General features: G+C 45.3%; 1 protein-coding gene across 2 annotated transcripts in view; it reads left to right on the plus strand.

Annotated features, from left to right (window-relative positions):
* The first annotated feature begins 4,352 nt into the window (after positions 1-4,352).
* Positions 4,353-24,999, plus strand: part of LOC142250138 (dimethylaniline monooxygenase [N-oxide-forming] 2-like) — a 67,429-nt gene continuing 46,782 nt past the window's right edge. The window contains exons 1-2 of one of the 2 annotated variants that reach the window (XM_075322247.1): positions 4,353-4,403; positions 17,599-17,736. In XM_075322247.1, the coding sequence (XP_075178362.1) occupies positions 17,605-17,736 (132 nt within the window). In that variant the 5' untranslated portion in view covers positions 4,353-4,403; positions 17,599-17,604. Of the gene's footprint in view, positions 4,404-17,598; positions 17,737-24,999 lie in introns of those variants that run through there. The other variant, XM_075322248.1, reaches the window with a different exon arrangement.

Consider the following 24,999-nt stretch of genomic DNA (forward strand, 5'->3'; position numbering starts at 1 on the left):
TCTCAACGAGATGCTACTTCGGGTAAACTTAAGCCCTGTGCCTTTTTCTCTCGGAAGTTTGCTCCTTCTGAACGGAATTATGATGTGGGGAACCGGGAATTATTGGCTATGAAGTGGGCAATTGAAGAGTGGAGGCATTGGTTGGAGGGGGCTAGACATCAAGTTGTGGTGCTTACGGACCATAAGAATCTTACCTATCTGGAATCGTTCAAGAGGTTGAATCCTCGGCAGGCCAGGTGGGCTTTGTTTTTTACCCGGTTTAATTTTGTAGTCTCTTTTTTGCCGGGCACTAAGAATGTTAAGGCCGATGCCCTTTCCAGGAGTTTCTGTGCTGACTCTTTGGAGGTTGTCGAGCCGTCTACTATCCTGAATGATGGTGAAGTTTTTTCGGCAATTTCGCCTGATCTGCGGTTGGCACTGGCGGAATTTCAGGGGGATAAACCCGAGAGATGTGCTACAGGGAAACTGTTTGTCCCAGACCAGTTGTCTCTGAGGTTCATTGCTCTGTTTTGGCGGGTCATCCTGGCATTTTTGGTACTCGGGATCTTGTGAGACGGTCTTTTCGGTGGCCTTCCCTGTCCCAGGATGTCCGTCGTTTTGTGCAGTCGTGTGGAGTTTGTTCTAGGTCCAAGCCCTGTTGTTCACGTTCCAGTGGGCTATTATTGCCTTTGCTGGTACCTAAGAAACCTTGGACGCACATCTCTATGGATTTTATTTCATAGCTTCCCATCTCCCAGAAAATGACTGTGATTTGGGTGATCTGTGATAGATTCTCCAAGATGGTCCACTTGGTTCCCCTAAGTTGCCGTCTTCATCAGAGTTGGTGCCTTTGTTTTTCCAACATGTTGTTCGTTTGCATGGTATTCCCGAAAACATTGTTTCTGACAGAGGGGTGCAGTTTGTATCCAGGTGTTGGAGGATTTTTTGCTCCAAATTGGGTGTTCAGCTGTCTTTCTCCTCAGCGTTTCATCCTCAGACCAACGCTCAGACTGAAAGGGCTAACCAGACCCTGGAGACCTATTTCCGGTGTTTTGTTTCTGCGGATCAGGATGACTGGGTTTTGTTTTTGCCTTTGGCTGAATTTGCCCTTAACAATAGGACTAGCTCTACCACATTGTGTCCCCCTTTTTCTGCAATTTTGGGTATCACCCCAGGTTCCTCTCGGGGCAGCTTGAGGCGTCTGACTGTCCAGGGGTGGATTCGGTGGTAAACAGAATGCAGCAGATTTGGGGGCAGGTAGTGGATAAATTGTTTCAGTCCCAAGAAACTGCCCAAAAGTTTGCCAACCTGTGTCGGACTGTTGGTCCCCGATTTAAAGTGGGGGACATGGTGTGGTTGTCCTCTAAAAATATTCCTATGAGAGCTCCATCTCCTAAACTTAAGCCCAGATTTATTGGCCCTTATAAGATTTTGGAGATTATCAACCCTGTATCTTTCCGTTTGACTCTGCCTGTGTCATTCAAGATTCACAATGTCTTCCATAAGTCCTTGTTGAAGAAACGTGGGGAGCCAACGGTTCCTGCAGCAGCGCCTCCTGACCCTGTTTTGGTACAAGGGGATCTGGAGTATGAGGTTGAAAAAATTCTGGATTCCCGTCGCAGTATGCGTCAGCTTCAGTACCTTGTGAAATGGAAGGGTTATGGGCAGGAGGATAACTCTTGGGTTGTGGCTTCTGACATTCATGCGGACAGGTTGGTTCGCGCCTTCCATCATGCTCATCCCGAGCGACCCGGTGGCGTTGGTGAGGGTTCAGTGACCCCTCCACAAGGGGGGTGTACTGTTGTGAATGTCAGTTATGCTTTGGCTGCTGGGAGGCTCCTTCTTGTGGCCAGGAAGGGTTTGGAAATAGACCAGGTGTGCTGAGCTATGGGCGTTTCCATTGCTAACTCTCTGCTTATTTAAATCCTGGTCTGATAGCAGGCTATGCCGGATGTCAGTTGTTTTTTGTTCACCAGCCTGCTTCATTCTGCTCCACACCACATCTAACCCAGATAAGTGTTTTGCTCTTTGTTTGTTGTTTGGTTCTTTTGCTCTTATCTGGGGTTGTCATTTGCTGTGGTTGTTTTCAGTTTATTTGCATTTAGGGATCTTCCCTCTCAGTTGCTTAGCTGGAAAACTCCCTGCAGTTTTTTTTGGAGTATAGCTTCTTTAAGTCCATGTGTTTGTGGCTTTTTGAATTTGTTATGATTCTTGTTTTCTGTTCATTGGTATGACAAGAGCGCCTGGTATAGGACAGACTGCAGATCGTGCGATCTGAGGGTCTTTTTGTACTATCAGGAATTTGGTATTTTGCAGGGTTTTTCTCTGGCCACCATCAGTCCCTTTCCTGTCCTTTCCTATGTTAGTCAGTGGGGGCCTCACCTTTTGCTAATCCTATCATCTATCTGTGTATTGTGTTTTCCTATATCACTGCAGTCTTTGAATGTGGGGGGCTTGCTATTCTTATCTATTTTCTGAGGCAGAGAGTTATTCATCTTTCCTTACTTTAGGATAGCTAGTTCTCCGGCTGGGTTCGCGGTGCGCAGGATGTTAGTTCACCCCTCGGCTACTTCTAGTGTTGATGGTTAGTAAGGGGATGGCGGCCAGATTAGTTGCCAATGCTCTTGTAACCTTTTACAAATGATTTGTGGTGGTCTTCCATGGTTCTAGATCATAACAGCCACCACTGCGAGATAGGGACCTCTGGGGCTGATGGTGAAGCAGCTGGGATGATATAGCTCTCCACAGGTAGAGCTGTGTCCCAGGGCGGATGCGGGTGGTAATTGTAGTCTATGAGGACGGGGATTGCAAGGCAGGAAGCGTTGGTGAATAACAGAGCAACACTGGGATGCAGTCTCAAGATCTATACTCACTGTAGCCGGTTCAAAGTTTACACACTCGCTAGTCACCGCCTCTGGAGTGCCGGGATTCACCGTGATGGGCTCCAGCCGATCCTGGGTTGTTCGGAGGTCGAGTATGGTGTACCTTTCTAAAGTGTACCCTTTCCTGTCCAACTCCTGTGCTTGCTTCTCCCTCCTGCATTGTGTCTTTGCTCAGTGAACCCTGTATCAGTGCCCATGAACCCTGTGGGCTGGCATGAAGCTCTATCCATTTGGTCCTTCAGGGTCACCTTCCAGTGAATTTATGTGCGGTTGTAGCTTTGGTGCATGCAGTCACCTCAGTCGCTGGTTTTGCTAGTTGATCCCATAGGTTATATTCCCTTAGCCTAGGGACCAGTCCCTGTGTTGCAGTCAAGTCCTTCCACCCAAAGATTATATGTCGAACAAGGCCACGGGATGATGTTGCAGTTCCCGTGGTCTCTATGACCCATTCTGTCTGTGCCCGGGCTGAGCAGGACCAGCTCCAGGCTGTGGGTCTAAGCTCCTCCTCTGCTCCTCTGACTAGAACTCCACACCGGGTTCCCACTTGTACTATTGTGTTCCCACTCCTAAGACTCCACCCCCCCAGCCTGGCTTCGGGTATAATCACGCCCTTGCCATGTCTGATGAGGGGTTTCTGAGCCTGGGTGTTGTGTTTTGTATGAAACGGTGTTGACCTCCTCCTTACCCAGGATGTAATGCCATGCCTCTGGCTGAGGTGCAATACTTCTGTGGCGACTGAAGCCTCAGGGGCGCCACAGAGCAGGGCGGTGCAGCGGGTGAGATGCTCTGTCAGCTGTGCGATCTTCAAATAATGCCGCCAGGAGTTGGCGCGTGCGCAGATAGAGCAACGGATTGTCATTGAGCCAAGAGCTCAGCCTCTGCACAGGCGCTGTTTGTGAGCGGCATTATTTGAAGATCGCACCACTGACAGAGCATCTGCAACATCTGCCGCACCGCCCTGCTCCACACAGCCCTGCATTGCAGACAGAAAATCTCACCTGCCACACCGCCCTGCTCTACACAGCCAGCACAACCTCCACAGCCAGCACAGTCAGCTACACAGCAGCCAGCACAAATAGCCACACCGCAGCCAGCATTGCCCTACTCCAGCACTGCCCCTGCCTCCTGTGACCCCCGCTCCACCACTGCTGTCACCCCTCTACGGAAAGACACCACCGGAGTATAAGACAGACCCCATTTTTTTTGTTAACTTTTTTATATCTAAGTTTGGGGTGCATCTTATAATCTGGTGCGTCTTATAAAACAAAAAATATGATAATTATAACCTCCTCTGGATCTTGAAAATTAGATCAAATCAGCAAATGTAGGCATCATATTCATTTTCCGCACCACAAATTTAGTTAAGGTCATCTGTTTTCTTCGTTGAACTAATAATTTAGCTGCAGAACAGTGTAATTTGATTACAAGTTGAGAATAATTTCGCAGTACAGCCAACAGATGGTGAGAGAGAGCGACAAATGGGAATAGAAAATCGTGCTCTTGTTACTCAAGACCTACAGCTGGGACAAGTCAACAACTACGGTAAGACGGTGTCTAGAAACGTCTGTATTTGCTTTTGTATATTTACCATTGGTTTAGTTCTGTAAAATTTTTGCATGTGCTTATATGTTATGTAATCATCACGGTTTACCGCGATTGTTCCTTAACAATATAGTCTCTTTTTACAGAGAAATCTTTTGTCATAACTAGGATCTTTTAACAGTGGTGTAACCAGAGCTGTGTGGACCTTGGAGCAACATTTTCATCTGCTCCCTCCCTCACTCACCCCAGAATGTTGCTCATATAGATGGGCCCCAGTGGCAATGTCACAGCTTAAAAAGTCCTAGGTGTTCACTCACCATAAATAAAAAGCAAAAGAGAACACAATAATAAAAATCATCAAATAATAATATTCATACTGCTACCAAAAACACCTATTATCATCCCTATTATGATTACCGTATATTCCCAATATCTTGGATCCCTCCTATTGTGTGCCAGTCCATGGGTTATAAAGAGAGCCATCTTTTGGCTACATTTCCTCAATGAATTTTTGATGTACCAGAATTTCTGCAGCTTTTCTTCATCTATTATGTAAATTAGCTTATTTACATTTTTTTCCTTGCTTTTTTTACATGCATTTTTATTGTGTTTTTGCCACCGTAGTTTTTGTCTCCTGTTGATAAGTTATGGTTTAAATAAAGCTGCTTTGTTTTCAACACTTCTTGGTGCTTGGCTTTGACAAGACTGTTGATCTTTGGTTACATGCGTTTTTGATGCGTTTCCGCAGTGGAAATACATTAAAAATGCAGGTGAGTTTTTTTACTTGCAGATTTGCCACATCTAATGCAAGTCTATGGCTAGGGTCATACAAGCATACAGCGGTGGATGGATGTGATATGGTAATGACACCATGTCAATGATGCCCAAAGGAATTGCGGGTGAAGCAGCCGGTGATTGGTTAAAGGGCTCACATGACATAACAGTGTCACATGAGCCCTGGGAGAGCGAGCGCCAACATCGCTGGGATGGCACCCAAACCGAAGGTGAGTATAAGGTGTTGTTGTTTTATAAGGGGAACATAGAAATTTCATAGGGGTTGTCCAAGTAGTGGACCAACCCTTCAAGAGTAGTGAGGGAGGGGGCCTCATTTATTTACGGGTGCTATGGAGTTTATCATCTCCAAAACTGAGTTTATACTATGTATACAGTCATGAAAGAGACTTATACCCTATAAAAATCAACCCTTTGCATCATTTTTACTTGCTTAGTTTTTCAGAAACCGATTTAATTTCTAAAGCAAATGAGGCCACTTTGGCGCACCCTTTGTGTATTGTGTAGCTAATGGCTCAGTGCACTGTTGCGCCTCCTCAATCACTGTGCTGTGCTCCTCCCTGATACATGAAAGTTTAATGAGCACCAGATGTGAGAAAGGCATGGGAGTGCACCTGAATTGGCCCTCTATATGTGATTAGCTGGGCTCCTGCAGTGTTTTTGGGCATTTAAAATAGGCAGCAGTAAATTAGAGTTAGGAGAATGTATTCAAGTGGAATTGAATTCTGCTTGACTTCTACAAAAACCTATATTCTACAAAATGAGAATTTTTTTTATTGATACAATTTTGTGGGTTATATAGGAGTATATACGATGTTTTTATCACGTTTGCATTTTTTATTTTTTTTTTTTGCCGAGCTGTGCAAATTCTGCCATTTCTTTTTTCTTGTCTGAAGCGTTTATCATACTTGTTAATCAGATTTAAATCTTGGCATAATATTTTATTTTTTTTAGGTATTTATTTTTAATACTAAAAAAGAGAGGCAATTAACATTTTTTATTTTTTTTAAAGACATTTTTGACTTTGAACTTTTTTTTTTTTATTTCCGTAAGGATTTGAAGCGATCACCTGATTATTTGTTCTATATATTTCATTGCAACTGTACTGTAATACAGCTAAATGGATGCCATGTGTCCACATGTCAGCCATTGGGGCCTTAAGAAAGCCGAAAGCTGTCATGGCAATCATGTTGCGATAGTACCGAAGAGCGTGTCAGTGCTGCCAGGACTGCAAACTTTAAATCTCAGTGAGAGATTGACAATAGCATCTAAAGGGTTAATAGCAGCAATTGGAGCTTAAAGGGAACCTGTAACTTGTAAAAATGCTATTAATCTGCAGATGTAGGGTTAATCTGCAGGTTAATAGCGTTTGAATCCTGCCCATTGAACCCTGCTGTTGGGAGGAAATGAGCTTTAACCCTCTCGGCAGCATTGCGATTTCAATCACTGGAGTGTTCAGTCACAACTCTGTATACGGAAAGTGGTGGCTGTGACCATGCCCCCTACCCTGACAGACAGCAGGCTCTGATGCTGAGCAGTTGTCAGTTAGTGCAGGGGGTGGTTAGTGCAGGGGGCAGGCAATACACAGAGTGATGCCTCGCTGGAGAGGATGTAAAATTAAAGGCACACTCATACACATTCTGGGAATGGCCAAAAATACGAAACATTTGGACAGAAGCTACTAATTTGATAAATAAAATTACTCATTCTAAAATTAAAATAACACCTCAAATGGCTCTACTCTCAATGGACCTAGAATCCATTAACCCATGTCATACTCCAATTATTATACATATTCTCCTCATAATAAAAAAATCCATTGCAGCAAATTGAAATAGTGACAATATACCAAATATAATGGAAATTAACAACAAGCTGATACTACATCACAAATTTGAAAGGAAACATGCTATATTTAATAACTCATTCGGCTCTTACTATAAAAGATGGGGAGTATGGTTAGACAGTTTAATAGATACTGGATGACTATTGAATCCCAAATATATAGGTTGACTTCTACTACTCTCTGACAACCTTATAAATTTATAGATTTTCTCAAAGACACTCTACTCCAAAGATACAAAAACCTCTGTTCCTCCCTACCCAACCCTCTCTCCCTTTTTCTCCTTTCCTTCTTTTCTTTACTATTATAATTTATTTTATTTTTTTCCCTTCTTTACATAAAGTTAATTCTCCCTTTCACTACTTACCCTTCCCACCTTTTTTTTCTTGATCTTTCCCATGTTTGCCCCAATAAAGTTGTTCTTCCCTAATTTTTCCTCCCTAACCCCTCCTTCCTTACCCACTATATATACTAAATGGTTAATGTAAGTATACTTATTCGTAATCGAACAAATTTATTAATGAAATTAATTCTGTTTTGTTTGTTCAAACTTAAAATACAATAAAAATTATTGAAAAATCACAGCGCGATGCCTGAACCCAGGGCGGCGCCCCCTGTAACTGAAACCAGAACACTGCCGAGAGGATTAAATTTTATTTCTTACCTGCAGTGGTGTTCAATGTGAAGGTTTTGGGCAGGTTTCAAATCCTAATAACCTGCAAATCAACCCTACATCTGCAGATTAATAGCATTTTTATAGGTGATAGGATGCATTTAATAACAATCATTGCAGTTACAAGCACATGCCAGTTCCTACATGTATGATGATTGTTAACATGGGTGTAAATGTTGCATTTATTTTTTAAAACTGCTGTTCATACAGTATTGTAACCTTCTTGATGTTAAAGGGAACCTGTCATCAGGATGGTAAATCCATATCTTGCTTGTAGTATTTTGTTTGGAAATTGTAGAGAAATTCAGTCTCGAAGTTGTAATCGCGAGGGCAGGAGGCCGGACACTGCACTTACAGCTTCCCTCCCTCAATCCTTATTTCGCCACTCTCCTCTGATCTCTAATGGACAGATTACTCTTCTCTGTGACCTGCTTTCCCTGCCCTTGATTTTGTGCCATCAGTGTCCGATGTTACCTCATCAGAGGGAAGGCACATGCTCAGATCGATAGTCTGGCTTTTGTAATGTTATCACGAACTTACTGCTGTTGCGTTGCCATCCTCTGATGAGATGACCCTGCACAGAATCTGAGGCAGAGGAGGCAGGTCCCTGAGAGAAGTTTGATCTGTCCATCAGAGACTTGAGTGGTTGTAGAAATAGTGAGAAAGGTAAAAAAGTTGGAAGTGCAATGTCCACCTCCTGGACTTGCAATTGAAACTTCAAGTCTGGTTTTCTCTACAACACAGAGCACAATGGCATAGCATAACATAGAGGTTACAACGGGGGGTGTGGTGGGAAAGGGTAGAAAAGGCCTTGCGGTAGGGAGACAGGAGATGGGTCATTACCTGACACAGACCTGAGTCTTTATCATGAACTCTCTAATGTCCCTAAGTGGGTCCTTCACCCTGTGGCCATCACGTGTCTAGTCCCTAGCTGTCTCTCCACTCACCCCGGCTAGTGAGAAGTCTGGTGAGTGCACTTGACATCACTACTACTGTAATTAAACACAAAGGAAGGAAGACAGACAGGGGAATATAGGCAAAAGGATACACACCAACTGTTGCAGCCAAACACCAGGGCTGCAGCAGACAAGAGATCAGCAACTTCACTGTTGCAGCCTAACACCAGATCTGCAAGGGGCATGGCTCCGAGAGCTTCCACACACTTCCTCCTTCAACAGTGGTAAGTTCAGAATGGTTTTTCTTTATATATCTGGCATCAGGTGATTGGACATGTGTCTATTTAAAGGGAATGGGAATTGTCACAAACCAGATACACCTGAGATGAACTAACAAGAAACTACCAGCAAGGAAAAAAAATATTAACCCTTTCTGCACTAAAAGCAAGCAAATATGTTTAATATACAGAGTCTCACAAGGCAATGTGAGACTCAGATCTCAAATCAGTCACAAGTCACCCCAGGACAGGAGACCTTCATAACAATATTCCTCCTTCCACGAGGAGCCTCGAGACCCTCAAGACCGGACCTGTTGGATTAGACCTACCAAAGTTACGCACCGACTCACTCGCATTCACTTCTGTTGTGACCTGAACTTCAGGTTAAACACAAACTGGAGGCAAAAGTAATAAAGTAGGCTCTTGAGACGTGACACATCTCCTGAGCGATGACATGAGGAAAACATTATTGACATTCAGCACTGGGGGTAGGTCAAGATGAAAATCCAGGAGGATTAAAAACAACCGCTAGTCTATACGGACCAATAACCCTAGAGTCCTGAGCTTCAGATGAGCACTTTCACCTGATCTTTTTAGTAGACACCCAAACATAATCATTCACACACAAGTCCAGACTTGAATGTTTATTACCAGCCATGCATTTGTTAGGAGTAGAAAGTCCCTCTGAAGGACCGACAACAGGGGCATCCCTCCTCATCTTCAAAACCTTACCCTCAAGAACAGGACCCTCAGTGGAAACGACCACGCCACCATGACCACCTCTCCTGGTGGACACCAAGGCCCAGTATTAACTTGAATAAAACACAGGGGATGGAAGACAGATAGGAGACATAAAGCAGGCCTGGAGGAGGCAAGAGATAAGCAACTTCACTGCTGCAGCCAAACATCAGGGCTGCAAGTGGCATGGCTCCAAGATCTTTAGTAGGCTTCCTCCTTCAACGGTGGCCAGTTCAAACTGATTTAGCTTTCTATAACCGGCATCAGGTGATTGGACATGTGACTATTTAAAGGGAATGGGTTTGGTCCCAAACCAATTGCACCTGACATGAAACTACAAGAAACTACCAGCAAGGAAAGAGTCCTTAACTCTTGCTTCACTAAAAGAAAGCAAATGCATTTAATATCCAGAGTCTCACAAGGCAATGACTCAGATCCGAACTCTGTAACAAGATTCCCCAGGACAGGAGACCTTAGTGACACATGCCTTGAACTAAAGGTCTAAAATCTCGATGACAGGTTCCCTTTATCTACAAATAAAGCAATGATTGTACTTCTGCTATAAATGTACACATTTGAACGAACTGTTCGAGACATGATAACACGGTCTGCTGATGGCTATACCTGTTTATATCTTTAAGACTCATCTGTCACAATGAACAGGACTAAACAGAACAAGATTATTTACCTTGTCCTCAGAATGTTGTTCTTTGCCAATTACACTTGTAATCACCCAGTTAAATCTAAGTTCATAAACCTGAATGAAAAAAAGAGGTTTCATTGGTTCCCATTCTGCCTTGCCCAATTTTTTTTCTCATTACAGTTGAAAAGTACGCAAAGTGCTAGAAGGCGTGTACTGTAGATGTAAAGCAGAAATCATTTTATTTACTTCAATTTACCACTTTCTGCTTCCATATGCATTAAAGCTTATGTGATGCCCCTGTACTATCGGGTCATCACAGGTTATTGCACAATCTACCCTTCCGTGCAGTATCCACCTCCCTCTTAGTTATGGGTCCCTAACCAAATGGTATTGCCAACAACAGCAAATCAAATCCTAGATATACCCTGCACCCCACCCACCAGACACACCAGTAGACGGCTTGAGTGGAATAGAGTCGCCCACCTGGGGGATCAAGGAGGGGAGGTGAGGAGTGTAGTCAGTCGGTTAGTGAGTGGTGAGAGTAGCCCTCGAGCGGTGAGGAGCTCTGAGGAGGTCGGGAGTGGTGACTGCCACAAGGAAACTGTCTAGGTTGCAGACGGTGGTCTGGGCCTAGAGGAGTCAGACCCCCGGTTGCAGGGGATCGTGGCAAGAGCTCGGGTCTGTCGAGCAGGACAGCCGGTGGCCTTGCACCATCACCGGTCCGTTATGTTGTTATGAAAAGCGTTTTGTTTTGTTTGGCTCGATCACATTAGCGCTTAAGTCACGCGTTCAATGTGAGAAAATCTTGCATTGCTTTCGAACCAATGTTTGTCAATGTTCCAGGTCAGATCTGAGACTTTTTCCTCTACTCTAAAAATTGCAGCATGCTGCATTTGGCAGCATACATTAGATCACGCGCACCCATACAAATCTATGAGTGTGTGTGAAACATTTGACTGCACTCGTATGACACCTGAGTGTAGTCCCATGTACTCATACACAGACAAAAGAAAAAATTGAGAGATTAATCTCTCCATCGTCTCCTCAGCTGTACTCTAGATTCTCACACGTGAGAGATTCGGGGGGCAGTAGAATGACACTCGGCTCACACTCCCAACAGAGATTGAGCCAAGTGTCATTAGCATATCGCATCCCATTCTCTCACATTGGATGCAAAGTATCATCCTGGCCTAACAGTTTGGATATTCTCTTTAAGGTAACTTTTTTCTAACTGCTTTCCCTGCTGGATTACAAACCTTGGTATAATTTGAAGGGTTTTAAAAGGGGTATTACAATTTCAGATATCTATAGTAGATCCAGGGTATTCCATAAATCTCTCACACATGCATGTTTCACCTCTGGGACTCACACATATCTGGAGAACGAAACCCTATATCGCATCCCTGCGAATGGACATTGTAGTTAAGCATGGCTCTCTGATTGCTTCTACTGGAGTTCTGAAAAAAGCCAAGAAAACGTGCTTGGATTTTATACACTGAAAATCAAAATTAGAGAACAAAATACAATATCCTAAATGATAAGGTCATTGTGTAGTCCTATGTGATTATATCCTAACATGAGTAAACTAACAGTATTTTATGCTGATTTCATAAATTTAATTTAGTCTAAAGCACATAATAAAAATGTAAATAAGATACATGAAAAATAACACTGATCAAAATTAGAGAACACTTTCAGATACCTGCAAGTTATTGGTGTTAATCCGGCACCTGGTGCTAATTTCCTTAATTATCTGACAAAACCTATTTAACTCTCAGCCTAAAGCCTGTTTTACACCTCACGATATCACATACAATATCGTATGCGATCGTACCCGCCCCCATCGTATGTGCGGCACGTTCAATTTGTTGACCGTGTCACACAAATGATTATTTGCCATCACACATACTTACCCTTCCATATGACCTCGATGTGGGCGGCGAACATCCACGTCCTGGAGTGGGAGGGACGTTCGGCATCCCGGCATCCCAGCGACAACACGTGGCACCCGGCCAATAGAAGCGGAGGGGCGGAGATGAGCGGGATGTAAACATCCCACCCACCTCCTTCCTTACGCATTGCCGGCGGGAGCTGCGGGACACAGGTAAGATCTGTTCATCGTTCCCGGGGTGTGGTACCTCGGGAACATTGAACAACCTGACGTGCAATTTTAAGGAAATGAACGACGTGTATGCGATGAACGGTTTTACGTTCAATCGCAATCGCACGTACCTGTCACGTGCTACAACAACACTAACGATGCCGGATGTGCGTCACTTACGACGTGACCCCGCCCACACATTGTTAGATTTGTTGTAGCGTGTAAAGCCTGCTTAAGGCTATGTGCCCACGGAGACAGTGTCCTGCAGTTATATCCGCAGGACATTCCTCAGGAGTTTCCAGAAAACCGCAGCACAACTTTTGTCTGTGTACATGCTATGGATGCACAGCGGAATGTCCTGCGGATATGCTGCAGTCATTCTGCATTGAGGATACAGTACCATGGCTTCGGCACTGCATCCTCAATGCAGAACAAGTGCTGTAGTGATCGGGAGTTCATACTTACCTCCATCACGCAGCACTTCTCTCCGGTAGTGTCTGCACTGTGCAGGAAAAGGTGGGCGGGCCTGAACTAGGTCCGGCTGTCACATGATCGGAGCTCGTGCAGGCCCGCTCACCTCTTCCTTCCTGCTCTTCCTTCCTGTACCTGGCTCCACCGCGCTCCTGTGCACCGGACGGAGGAAGTGACTCCGTTGTCTTCCATCAAGGCAGGTAAGTATGGGACCCTGCGGGAGATATCCGCAGGAATAATTGACATGCTGCAGTTTTTCAGGGAAATACCGCATTATTTCCGCTGCGGAAAAAAATGCAGCATGGTCACACCAGTCCCCAAATGCCATACAAATGGCTGGGAATTCGCTGTACTGCGGATTTTTGAAAAATCCGCGGAATTTCTGAGAAAAAATCGCGGCAAATTCTGCGAATTTTCCGCAGCATGTGCACATAGCCTAAAGCTGGGTTTACACACTGCAACATCTCAAACGACATCGCTGTAACGTCACCGGTTTTGTGACGCAATAGCGATGTTGTTTGCGATGTTGCAGTGTGTGAAACCTATCAGCGACTCGGCCCCTGCTGTGAAGTTGTAATCGTTACAAATCGTTCAGGACCATTCCTAGGTCCTTTGTTTCCCGCTGTGCAGCATGAAGTTTCAGTGTGTGAAGACTTTGCAGCGACTTTGTTAGCAACTTCCCTTTCAAAAGGCTGCTTATCAACGTCCCCAACAACCAGCTAGGTCGCTCTGCAGGTCCGGATCGCTGTTGCGTTGTTGGCCAGGTTTGCCTGTTTGAACGCTCACCAGAGACTTAACAGAGACTTAGGGAGGTCGCTATTGCGTCACAAAACCGGTGACGTTACAGCGATGTCCTTTGCGATGTTGCAGTGTGTAAACCCAGCTTAACTTTCCAGTTTTCACTGACTTCAAAAATGGTCGGTCATTCCAAATTTCCCTCTGGCAGCAGGTTGTCCAGAGGAAGGCCACAGTGGTGGCCCTATCAGCCATAGCATGATAAGTTGATCATTCCAAGTCTGTGATTTTGAGAATATTGCATCTTTACAACATCATAAACTCTTTCAAGTCCCCCAAGAAGGTTGGTCACCCTCGAAAGACAAATGCAAGAGAGGACAGGATAATGTGGAGAATCTCCATGGGCAATTGTTTCAACATTGCAGCTGGAATTGCTTGCCAGTTCAGCACTAAACAGGGTAAGGATCTGTCTTGTCATATAGTGTCACGACGTTTAAGAGCATTTGGACTAAAGGCCCACTCTGCAGTGACCAAACCTCTCATTAGCAGAAAGAATCAAAAGGCTAGACTCACCTTTGGTGAGGAGCATGTTGTGTGGACAGAGGTAAAGTAGTTTACAGTTCATTTTAGGGATGAAAGCAAGTTTAATTTATTTGGGTCTGATGGGAAACATTATGTTCGACAAACAGAGGAAAAACTGAACTCAATGTTAAAAGTCAGTGAAAAGTGGGGGAAGAAGTGTCATGGTTTGGGGAATATTTTCTGCAGCAGGAGTTGGACCTATCATACAGCTGCATAGTAAAGTGAGTATCAGAACCTTCTTCAACAGCACGTAGTTCCTTATTTGCATTCATCATTCAATCAGCCAGCAATTTTCAAGAAGGACAATGCCCCCTGTCACACAACAAAATGGGTGAAGCAGTTCCTTGAAACAGAAAATAATTAAGTGGTCAACCCAGAGTCCTGATCTAAACCCAATAGAAAACCTCTGGAAAATCCTTGGTAACAAAGTTATGGCCAAGAAACCCACAACAGTCAAAGAACTGTGGAACAGACTGGAAGAAGAGTGGATCAAAATCACACCAGAGCAGTGCGAGAGACTAGTGATGTCCTGTGGCCGCAGATGTGCTGAAGTCATATAAAGCAAAGACCTGTACACTTCCTACTGATTAGTGACTGTTGTTACCTTCAGAAAATTTAGTTATAATCTTTCTCTGTTCTACAGTCATTGCTGTTCTCTAATTATTATCATCACATTTCAGGCAAAATAAAGGTTTTATGTTGATAAACTTTGGATCTTCTGTAAAATACTGTTCTAGTGGCATGGTGTACCCCCTACAAAAACCTTCAACTGTTAATCATTGCAGATGACATTATTTCTGAAAAAGCAAGTGATCATACATTGTTCTCTAATTTTGATCTCCAGTGTAGAACTCCCATTGAGGTTAATTGAGAGAGCTGTACATGCATGCCCACCCCGGCTGTTACAGTATGACTCGTGTACCACGCTGGCAAAAAATACTGAATATATTAAAATATATGAGCAGGCTAATTACGCAAATCGCAGATTTAAATTTTCTGTTCCTGAGCATTTGGACAGCACAGTGGAGGCCCCAGTCTTTGGACCCCATTCTCTTTTAGCCAGAGTAAAGAGCAACTCACAAAGAATTTTTTTTTATACTGGCAAAACAGATCGAATAATGTATCGTATCGTTGGTGTGGGTAAATATATGGCTTTCTTAGAGCTTGCATGTGAAGCAAGGGAATTCTAAAATTGGACCCTTGTAGATCATTTAATTGGTTTCTAATTAAAAGGGGTTCGCCTTCATTAGAAAAATCCCTTTTAGTGTAAAGCGCTAATGTGGCACCCTGGACTAGCCAGGTCGTCATAGGTACTGCAACACACACCCCCCCCCCCGAGACAGGCACATCAGCCAGACACAAAATCCTTGCTGCCTCCCTCCAGGGGCTGATGTCCACACCAGGTGGGGTGGAGCCAGGCGGTTGGCCCCACCCACTGAGGAGTTCACAGTCCTGAAGGCGGGAAAAGGAAGTCAGTCAGTAGGAGTCAGTAGGAGTCAGGAGAAGAGTGAAGTAGTAGTGAAGGAGCAAACTGACCGTGTCCGGGTGTGTGGCCCGGGCACTAAGAGCAAGGTTGGCAGACGGTGGTGGCCATCTGCAGGAGAGGCGAATCAACGTGGAACCGTAGGACCGGGGACGGGCGGTGGCCCGCCGGTACCGAACCGGGGAGCGAAGTGAAGCCAGCACACTCAGGCAGGGCCTGCAGACCCCGACCAGGCTTGGAGCCGCCATTAGAGGTCAAATCCGTCAGTGACCGGAACCCCAGGGGTACAGCCAAGGCCCGATTGAAGGCAACCGTCCAACCAGCAAAAGGAAATACAGCTACCGCCACAGCTAGAGTTCCAAGAGCCAGAGCCTGCGGGCAAAAGGGCTCCTCCGGCAGATATCTACGCTGGGGAGCGGGTTACTGGTGGGAATCCATCGGGACCGAACATACACACAGGTGCAGGGAAAGGCAGCCACCACCAACCGTCCGGGAGAAACTGCAGCAGCCGGCTGCGGGACCCGTCCATCCAGCCATTTGGTTTACCAGAGACTTTGCGTACATTTGTGGCTGAGTGAGTACAACCGTGCCATCCGGCACCGCGCTGCGCAGTCCAGGCGACCCTGCACCCTGCCAACCCTGTCTCCCCCGTCACCTCACCGGGCCCCGGGACCACCAACCCCTACCCACGGAGGGACGACATCCTAGCTGCAACCTACCATCGCTCCCGGGATCCCCGTCACCAGCAGCGTTGGTGCCCAACCTCAACACAACCCGTGGGTGGCGTCACGGACCAAATCCCCAAACCAAACTACCCCCTTTCACGCACGGGCGAGGAGCGCCGCTCGAGTCCCCGGATCCGGCCCACCGCTCGAGCCACCGAGCAGCTGTCACAGCAGCGCCGGACCCGAGCGTTAGCGAGCGTAGCGCAGCGGCGTCCTCCCCGCCCGCGACACTTCCCTGAAGGCAATAATAGAGTCCTGTATGGTTGATTCATATCACTCAATTTTATGTAGTGTGCACAAAACAATAAAAAATGGAAAAACTCCACCCCCAGAAGTGATCTGTTTATGGCTGGCTGAATGTGGGCAGAGACTCGAATGGCTCAGTTCAAGTCCGGGTCCGAAACCAAACTTTTTGAACCCGCCAGACCGAACTATCAGAAGTCCGTTCATCTCTATGTGTGCACCTTAGCCTAAGTTTTAGGATTCTTTGCGGGGACCTGTGAATTTCAGGCAATTCAACTCAAATTAGTCTGTACTTTAATTGATGCTTCTAAGCCCTATGTAGAAACAGGAAAACTCTTTCCTCTGCATGAGTCAGTTGAAAAGTCAATGGCAGGGGGGAGGAGCTGAGCATCTGGGTCAGGAGTGGAAGATTCGAAAGACTCATACAGGGAAAAGAGACTTCCTTCTTCTAGCAAGAGGTTAGAAGGCATCAGCTAGTCTGTGTTAAATCACATAATGTCAAGTACATAATGGAAAAGAGAAGAGTTAATTGGGTAGAAGGGTAAACTGAGCAATTTTAAGTACACATCAGTGCTATATATTTTGTTGACTTCTGCTGTTGACTTATCACTAGAGAGCTTATAATCCTGCTGCCATGTATTCCTTCATATATATAAGCTATTTATATCATTGACACCACAGAAAGCTAACAATCAATGGTGAATATCCAGAGAACTGTTAGATCTCTAGCAGATAAAACAGTAATTTTATAAAAACTGCAACAAGTAGTCCAGTAAGTGATACATTACATTGCTGGAAACAGGCTTTTTGTACCTACATTTTGCTGCTCTTAGATGGGATAGCAGAAACCTGATTCCATTTAAGAAGTAGATATCCCCTTTAAACTTCATTTGCAACTAAGTTTGATTTCAACATAACTCTACTTGTGTAATTGTACAATCTGTCTATTCAGTCAATAATGTGCTCTGGTTTTTTTTTTTTTCCGTTTTCAGCACACTATGGCTAAGACAGTAGCTATAATTGGTGCAGGTTGTAGTGGACTCACAGCCATCAAATGTTGTCTTGAAGAAGGTCTGAGCCCCACATGCTTTGAGAAAAGTGATGACGTTGGGGGGCTGTGGAGGTACACAGTAAGTAGAACTGTACAATGAGAAATGTGGCACTCTTGTAAAATATGAACATTCAATTTTAATCAGGATTTCAAGAATATACTGTTTTTTAAATTATTTAAACAAATAATTTATGGGGTCCCCCTATTTTTGATAACCAGCCAAGGTAAGGCAGACAGCTGTGTGCTTGTTTTATCAGGGTAATTATTGGGCCCTTCCCAGCCTAAAAATAGTAGCCAGTAAAGATGAGCGATGTTCGAATCGAACCGTTTGCCAATTTCAAATTCGAGTTGTTTTCGGCGGTGTTCGAGTCATTCGACAAACTCGAATGATTTGCTTCACGTTCGACAGTTCGAGTTAACGTTCGATAACGGTTCAATCACCAAAAGTGGGGCTTTTCACAGTAAGGCTATGTGCGCACGTTGTGTATTTGCATGCGTCCTGCGTCCCCAGCACAATCCCTCTCTCTTTCCTACTCACCGATCAGTTGCACGGCTGTCACAAAGCTCCAGCGGCTTTTCCTCTTTAGAAAATGGCTGATGCTCATTATTCAATCTGGTATTCCCTGCTTTCCCCACCCACTGGCGCCCATGATTGGTTGAAGTCAGACGCCCCCACGCTGAGTGACAGCTGTCTCACTGCAACTAATCACAGCCGCCGGCGGGTGGGTCTATATCGTGCAGTAAAATAAATAAATAAGTAATTAAAAAAAAAACAAAAAACTGCAGTTCCCCCCCAATTTTGATACCAGCCAAGATAAAGCCACATGGCTGAAGGCTGGTATTGTCAGCATGGGGAGCGCCACGTTAAGGGGAGCCAACCACCCTAACAATATCAGCCAGCAGCTGCCCGGAATTGCCGCATCCATTAGATGAGACAGTCCCGGGACTCTACCCGGCTCATCCTGAATTACCCTGGTGCAGTGGCAATCGGGGTAATAAGGTTAGTTTAATCATGACAGGCGTCTCCCCGAGATACCTTCCATGATTAACCTGTAAGGGAAAATAAACACACATAACGAAAAATTCTTAATTTGGAATAAAAGACAAAAAAACCCCTCTTTTACCACTTTATTAATCCCGAAACAACAATCCAGGTCCGAAGTAATCCACACAACACTTTCAGCTCTGCTACATCAAGCTGACAGGGAGCACCGTAGAACACGACTGCTCTGTGTCAGCTCCATGCAGCAACTGAAGTGAGCCGCGCTATCACCAGAGACTTCACTCAGGTAGTGCCTGCGGGTGTGCGAGGTTGATGATGGGGGCGGTACTGCTTTTGTGTGCGGTGATGATGATGAGTGCGGTAGTGCTGGGGTGTGTGCGAGGATGATGATGAGTGTGGTAGTGCTTGTGTGTCAGTGATGATGATGAGTGTGGTAGTGCCGGGGTGTGTGCGGTGATGATGATGATGAGTGCGGTAGTGCCGGGGTGTGTGCGGTGATGATGATGATGAATGCGGTAGTGCCGGGGTGTGTGCGGAGACAATGATGAGTGCGGTACTGCTGGGGTGTGTGCGGTGATGATGATGAGTGCAGTAGTGCCGGCGTGTGTGCGGGAATGATGATGAGTTTGGTAGTCTGGGGTGTGTGCGGGGATGATGATGTGTGCGGTACTGTCGGGGTGTGTGCAAGGATGATGATGATGGAGGCGGTAGTGCCTGCGTCTCCCTCTCTCTTCCCTCTCCCTCCCTCTCTCTCTCTCTCTTCTCTCTCTCTCACTTCTCTCTCTCTCTCTTCTCTCTCTCCTCTTCTCTCTCTTCTCTTCTCTTCTCTCTTCTATTCTCTCTCTTCTTTTCTCTCTCTTCTCTCTCTTCTCTCTCTTCTCTTCTCTCTCAGACCTGGCGATGATCAGCTGATGCGGTCACCTGACAGCATCAGCTGACACAATAAATCGAGCGGTGAGGCCAGCTTTTTACCGCCTGGCCGGCTAAAATATCAGCTGATGCTGTTGGACAGGAGTCTGCACAGAAGTGTGTAGTTTTTTTTTTTTTTGCACTGATGCATCAGCTGATAGTATAAAAGCCGTTTATACAATAAGCTGCTGTGTCATGTGATTCAGGCCCTTGAACCTGACACATCATCTGATCGCTATGCCTTACAGCTAACCGATCAGATGATATTGGATCCGGATTTGATGGCGCGGGACCCTTGACCCAGGATTACTGCGGAGGGGGGTTCTTTATTTCAATAAAGATGGAGTCACTAATTGTGTTGTGTTTTATTTCTAATAAAAATATTTTTTGTGTGTTGTGTTTTTTTTATTTGTACTAGAAATTCATGGTGGCCATGTCTAATATTGGCGTGACACCATGAATTTCGGGCTTAGGGCCAGTTGATAATATACAACTAGCCTTAACCCCATTATTACCCAGCAAGCCACCGTCACCAGGGCAGCTGGAAGAGTTGGGTACAGCGCCAAAAGATGGCGCTTCTATGAAAGCGCCATTTTCTGAGGCGGCTGCGGACTTCAATTCGCAGCAGGGGTGCCCAGAAAGCTGATTCCAATCCCCAACTGGCTAGTTGTACCTGGCTGGACACAAAAATTGGGCTAAGCCCACGTCATTTATTTTTTAATTATGTCATGAAATTCGTGAAATAATTAAAAAAAAAAAAGGGCTTCCCTATATTTTTGGAACCCAGCCAGGTACAAATAGGGAGCTGGGGGTTGTGGGCAGCCCATAGCTGCCTGCTGTACCTGGCTAAGATACAAAAATATGGCGAAGCCCGCCTAATTTTTTTGGGGGGGGCAAAAAACTTCTGCATACATTCCTGGATGGAGTATGCTGAGCTTTGTAGTTCTGCAGCTGCTGTCTGCATGGAGGAGAGGAGACAGAAGCTGCATAACTACAAGGCTCAGCATCCTCCATCCAGGACTGTATGCTGGAGGGTGAGGCAGGGGGAGCAGAACTGCAAGGCTCAGCATACTTCATCCACTAGTGTATGCAGGAGAGCAGACAGCAGCTGCAGAACTACAAGGCTCAGCATGCTGCATTCAGGACTGTATGCTGGAGGGAGAGACAGGGGTAGCAGAACTACAAGACTCAGCATGCTCCAATCACTAGTGTATGCAGGAGAGCAGACAGAAGCTGCAGAACTACAAGGCTCAGTGTTATGATCCTGAACCATGGAAGATCACAATAGATCATTGGCAAAAAGGTGACAAGAGCATTGGCAACTAAACTGGCCGCCATCCCCTTACTAACCATCAACACTAGGAGTAGCTGAGGGGTGAACTAACATCCTACGCACCGCATTTCAGCCGGAGAACTAGCTATCCTAATAGAAGGAAGGATGAATAACTCTCTGCCTCAGAAATAGACCGCAAAAGGTATAGCAAACCCCCCACATTCAAAGACTTTGGTAATATAGGAAAATACAATACACAGATGGATGATAGGATTAGCAAACGTGAGGCCCCACTGACTAAATAGGAAAGGATAGGAAAGGGGCTGATGGTGGCCAGAGAAAAACCCTACAAAACCCAAATACCTGATAGTACAAAAAGGTCCTCAGATCGCAAGATCTGCACTCCGTCCTATATCAGGCGCTCTTTTCAAACCAATGAACAGAAAAACAGGAACAATTACAAATTCAAGAAGCAACAAACACATTGACTTATAGGAGCAAAACAACAAACATAGCTGCATGGAGCTTCCCAGCAAAGCAACAGAGAGGGAAGATTCCTGCATGCAAATAAACTGAAAACAACCACAATAATTGAGAACCCAGATAAGAACAAAAGAACAAAAACAACATAAAGAACCAAGCACTTATCTGGGATAGATGTGGTCTGGAGCAAGATGAAAAGGCTGGAGAGCTACAGGACAATGATAACCGGCTCAGGCTGCCACTAAGCCAAGGTTTAAAAGGCAGAGAGTTAGCAATTGAAACGCCCAATGCTCCAACACACCTGGTCTCTGTCCAAACGATTCCTAGCCATAAGAGGGAGCCTCACAACAGCAAAAGCATAACTGACATTCACAACAGCTCAGCATACTCCATCCAGGACTGTATGCAGGAGTTTTTTGCCCACCAAAAAAATGCCGTGAGCTTCGCCATATTTTTGTATGCTAGCCAGGTACAGCAGGCAGGTACGGCTGCCCCCAACCCCCAGTTGCCTATTTGTACCTGGGAACTAAAAATATGGGGAAGCCCTTTTTTTAATTATTTCATGAATTTCATGAAATAATAACAAAAAAAACCAAAAAACGACATGGGCTTCGCCCCATTTTTGTGTCCAGCCAGGTACAACTAGGCAGCTGGGGATTGGAATCCGCAGCACAGGTTGGCCCTCTGCTGCGAATTGCAGTCCGCAGCCGCCCCAGAAAATGGTGCTTTCATAGAAGCGCCATCATCTGGCGCTGTATTCAACTCTTCCAGCAACCCTGATGCGGGTGGCTTGCTGGGTAATAAAGGGTTAATACTAGCTTTGTTTTACTAGCTAGTATTAAGCCAGAGATTCAGGCAAGGATGATCCTGCCATTAAGCATCTCCAATAAAGGGTTAAAAAAGACACCACACAGAGAAAAAATATTTTCATAGAAATAAATACACAGACATACTTTGAGACTCCATGTTTATTACTCCCTCTCACCCCTCCACGATCCTGGTCTGTCTTCTTTCTCATTCAACCCATGCAGCTCTGCTACATCAGAGAGCACTGCATGGGAGGAAGATGCTGCTGCTCCTGTGCAGTCTAATCACTCAGTGAGTGAGCAGAGGCTGCGGGTTGTAAGTGGTGACGTCACCGCTGCCACCGTTGCAATAGTAACCTGACAGGCGGGTTACTATAGCAACGGTGATCTCCGATCACCTGATTCCCGGTGCCGCTATTCACCGGATGTGGTATCCAGTCCCTGCATGTGGGCTGACTCTGTAAAGAGCACCGACATGCAGGAACGAGGAGCCAAGCATGTGCCCAAGCATCTCGCCGGTACATGCAGATGCTCAAACGAGCACCGCATACCGGAAAGATGCACTGACAGGACCTAGCATGACGTCTAGCCATGTGACCAGTCTACAGCCAATGGGATAATTCACACCTGACTGGTCACATGCTATGACATCACAGAAGGTCCTATCATCAGTGCTGGTTACCGGGAGGGCACAGCGATGATCGGAAGGAGAAGCGGCGGGAGACAGAGTCTGCAGGACGTGTCGCAGGGACCTGTAAGTATAATGGCAATGTTTAACTATATGTTTAGATGTATAATGTGTTTGTATGCGTTTGTGTTCGCCTGCCATTGTTTTCAATGGGGTTCGAAGGTGTTCATCGAATGTTCAACGAACACACCCGCCGTTCGACAAACCGAACCGAACTCTAACACTAGGGGATGGCTCATCACTAGTAGCCATCAGCCACCCCAGAGGTGGCACGTCCATTAGATTCGCCAATTCTGGAGCTTTACCCAGATCTTCCCAATTGCTCTGGTGCAGTGGCAAGAAGGGTAAAACAGCCCAGAATTTCTCAAGACCAGTGACGTCAGTAACTTGGTGAACTCTGACGTCAGTAACTCAGTGATGTCACCGCTCATGAGAAATTCTAGGCTGCCACTGACCCATAGAGACCTATGCAGCCTCGTTCTGAGAAAGTTCACAAACTGCAGCTACATAGGAATCAATGGGGGTTGTGGGACATTACACTTTGGATTACAACGGAACTTCCAGGATATATTTTGAAGTAATAAATTGGTGAATAAGGGAGTATAGGGAAGTTTTTATTCACCAATTGGATTACATCAGAACATCAAGGATTTTTTTTATTACTAAATTGTTGAATGAGGGTGGGTTTATTCAAATAAACTTTTTTCTTGTGTCTGTGGTTTTTTTAACTCGACACTTGCGAGGTTAGCAAGGGGAGTGTCCGATAGATGCGTATCTATTATTAACCCCTAGACTTGATGCCAGCTGTTAATTGACAGCTGGCATCAACCCCACAAGTATTATCCTGATTGCCACCATATCAGGGCAAAGCTTCTGAGGCGGCTGCGAGGTACTATTTTTAGGCTCTAGGTGTCAGATTAGGTACGGGGAAATACCAAGTGAGCGACGAAAGGTAAGGGAGGGGGACCCCTGCGTCTAGGGAAGGGGGAGATAGTGACCCCTGACCCAACCTACAGCTGGTCCCTGACCACCCTAGTTAGGGTCCAAGCCAGATACCTGATCCTAGGTGTCCTTAATGCTGGACCCTAAATAGGGAATGGGTGGGATGAACTCTTCATCAACCTTACTAAATGCTAAAGGAAGACACAAGAGGGACAAAAGGGGGTAACAATCATGAACTAATTATCCACAGATCACACAGGCAGGAGTTCAGCAAGCTTTAGCAACGATACTACAGATGAGAGTAAGCCAACTGCTTACAACCAGAGCTAGAATAAGCTGAAATATATCACCAGCACCAGTCCAGCGAAAAAGGGAGTATTTAAGCATCAAGAGAATACTAATGATCAACAGCTGTGTGAAAAGTGAGCTCCTGCTGGGTTTAAAAGGGTGAGAGATGAAAAGTCCAGCAGGAAAGCTACCTATCACAATGAATAATGACAGCTGGAACAATAGAAAGTCAGGGAGCGTTTTGGACAGCCAAATGCTGTGACCTTCTATTGCTAGAAACCACATGACTGTCTGTCACCCGTGACACACACGTTACAGGGAGGAGAAAAATAACTATGATCCTTCCCACCCTGATAATACCAGCCCCCAGCTGTCTGCTTTACATTGGCTGGTTATCAAAAATAGGGCCAAGCCCATGCCATTTTTTTAAATTATTTGAATAATAAAAAAAAGACTTGTAATCCACTATACTTGGATAACCAGTCAAGTTAAAGCTGACAGATGAGGGATGCAGATCACAGTTGTCTGCATTACCCATGCTGGTTATCAAAGATAAGCGGGAGCCCACATTTTTATTCATTTATTTTTTATTTCTTATCCAGATTTGTTTGCAGGGTTTTTGCCCCACTTTTGCTTTATTTTGCAGCCCCCTATCCCTTACTATGACTATTTTACAGCCGATTTACAGAACAAAAGTTCAGGTCTCCATTATCTTATATGGGGTTTGGCATCCGGGGTCAAGTTCGGGTTCTGAATCAAACTGGGTTTTTTTTAACTCTGTCCGAACCCAGTGAACCTGAAAATCCACGAGTTCACTCATCCTTAGGCACAATCCCTCACTAACTAAACTTCTGTGTACAGCAGAAATTAAACTTGTTTATAGCACATATCACTAAACAAGGCAAATGGTTACATATAACAAACGCCTGATGCAGAGCATATTGGTGGGC

The sequence above is a fragment of the Anomaloglossus baeobatrachus genome, chromosome 8 (genome assembly GCF_048569485.1).
Source record: "Anomaloglossus baeobatrachus isolate aAnoBae1 chromosome 8, aAnoBae1.hap1, whole genome shotgun sequence".
NCBI classification, from domain to species: Eukaryota; Metazoa; Chordata; class Amphibia; order Anura; family Aromobatidae; genus Anomaloglossus; species Anomaloglossus baeobatrachus.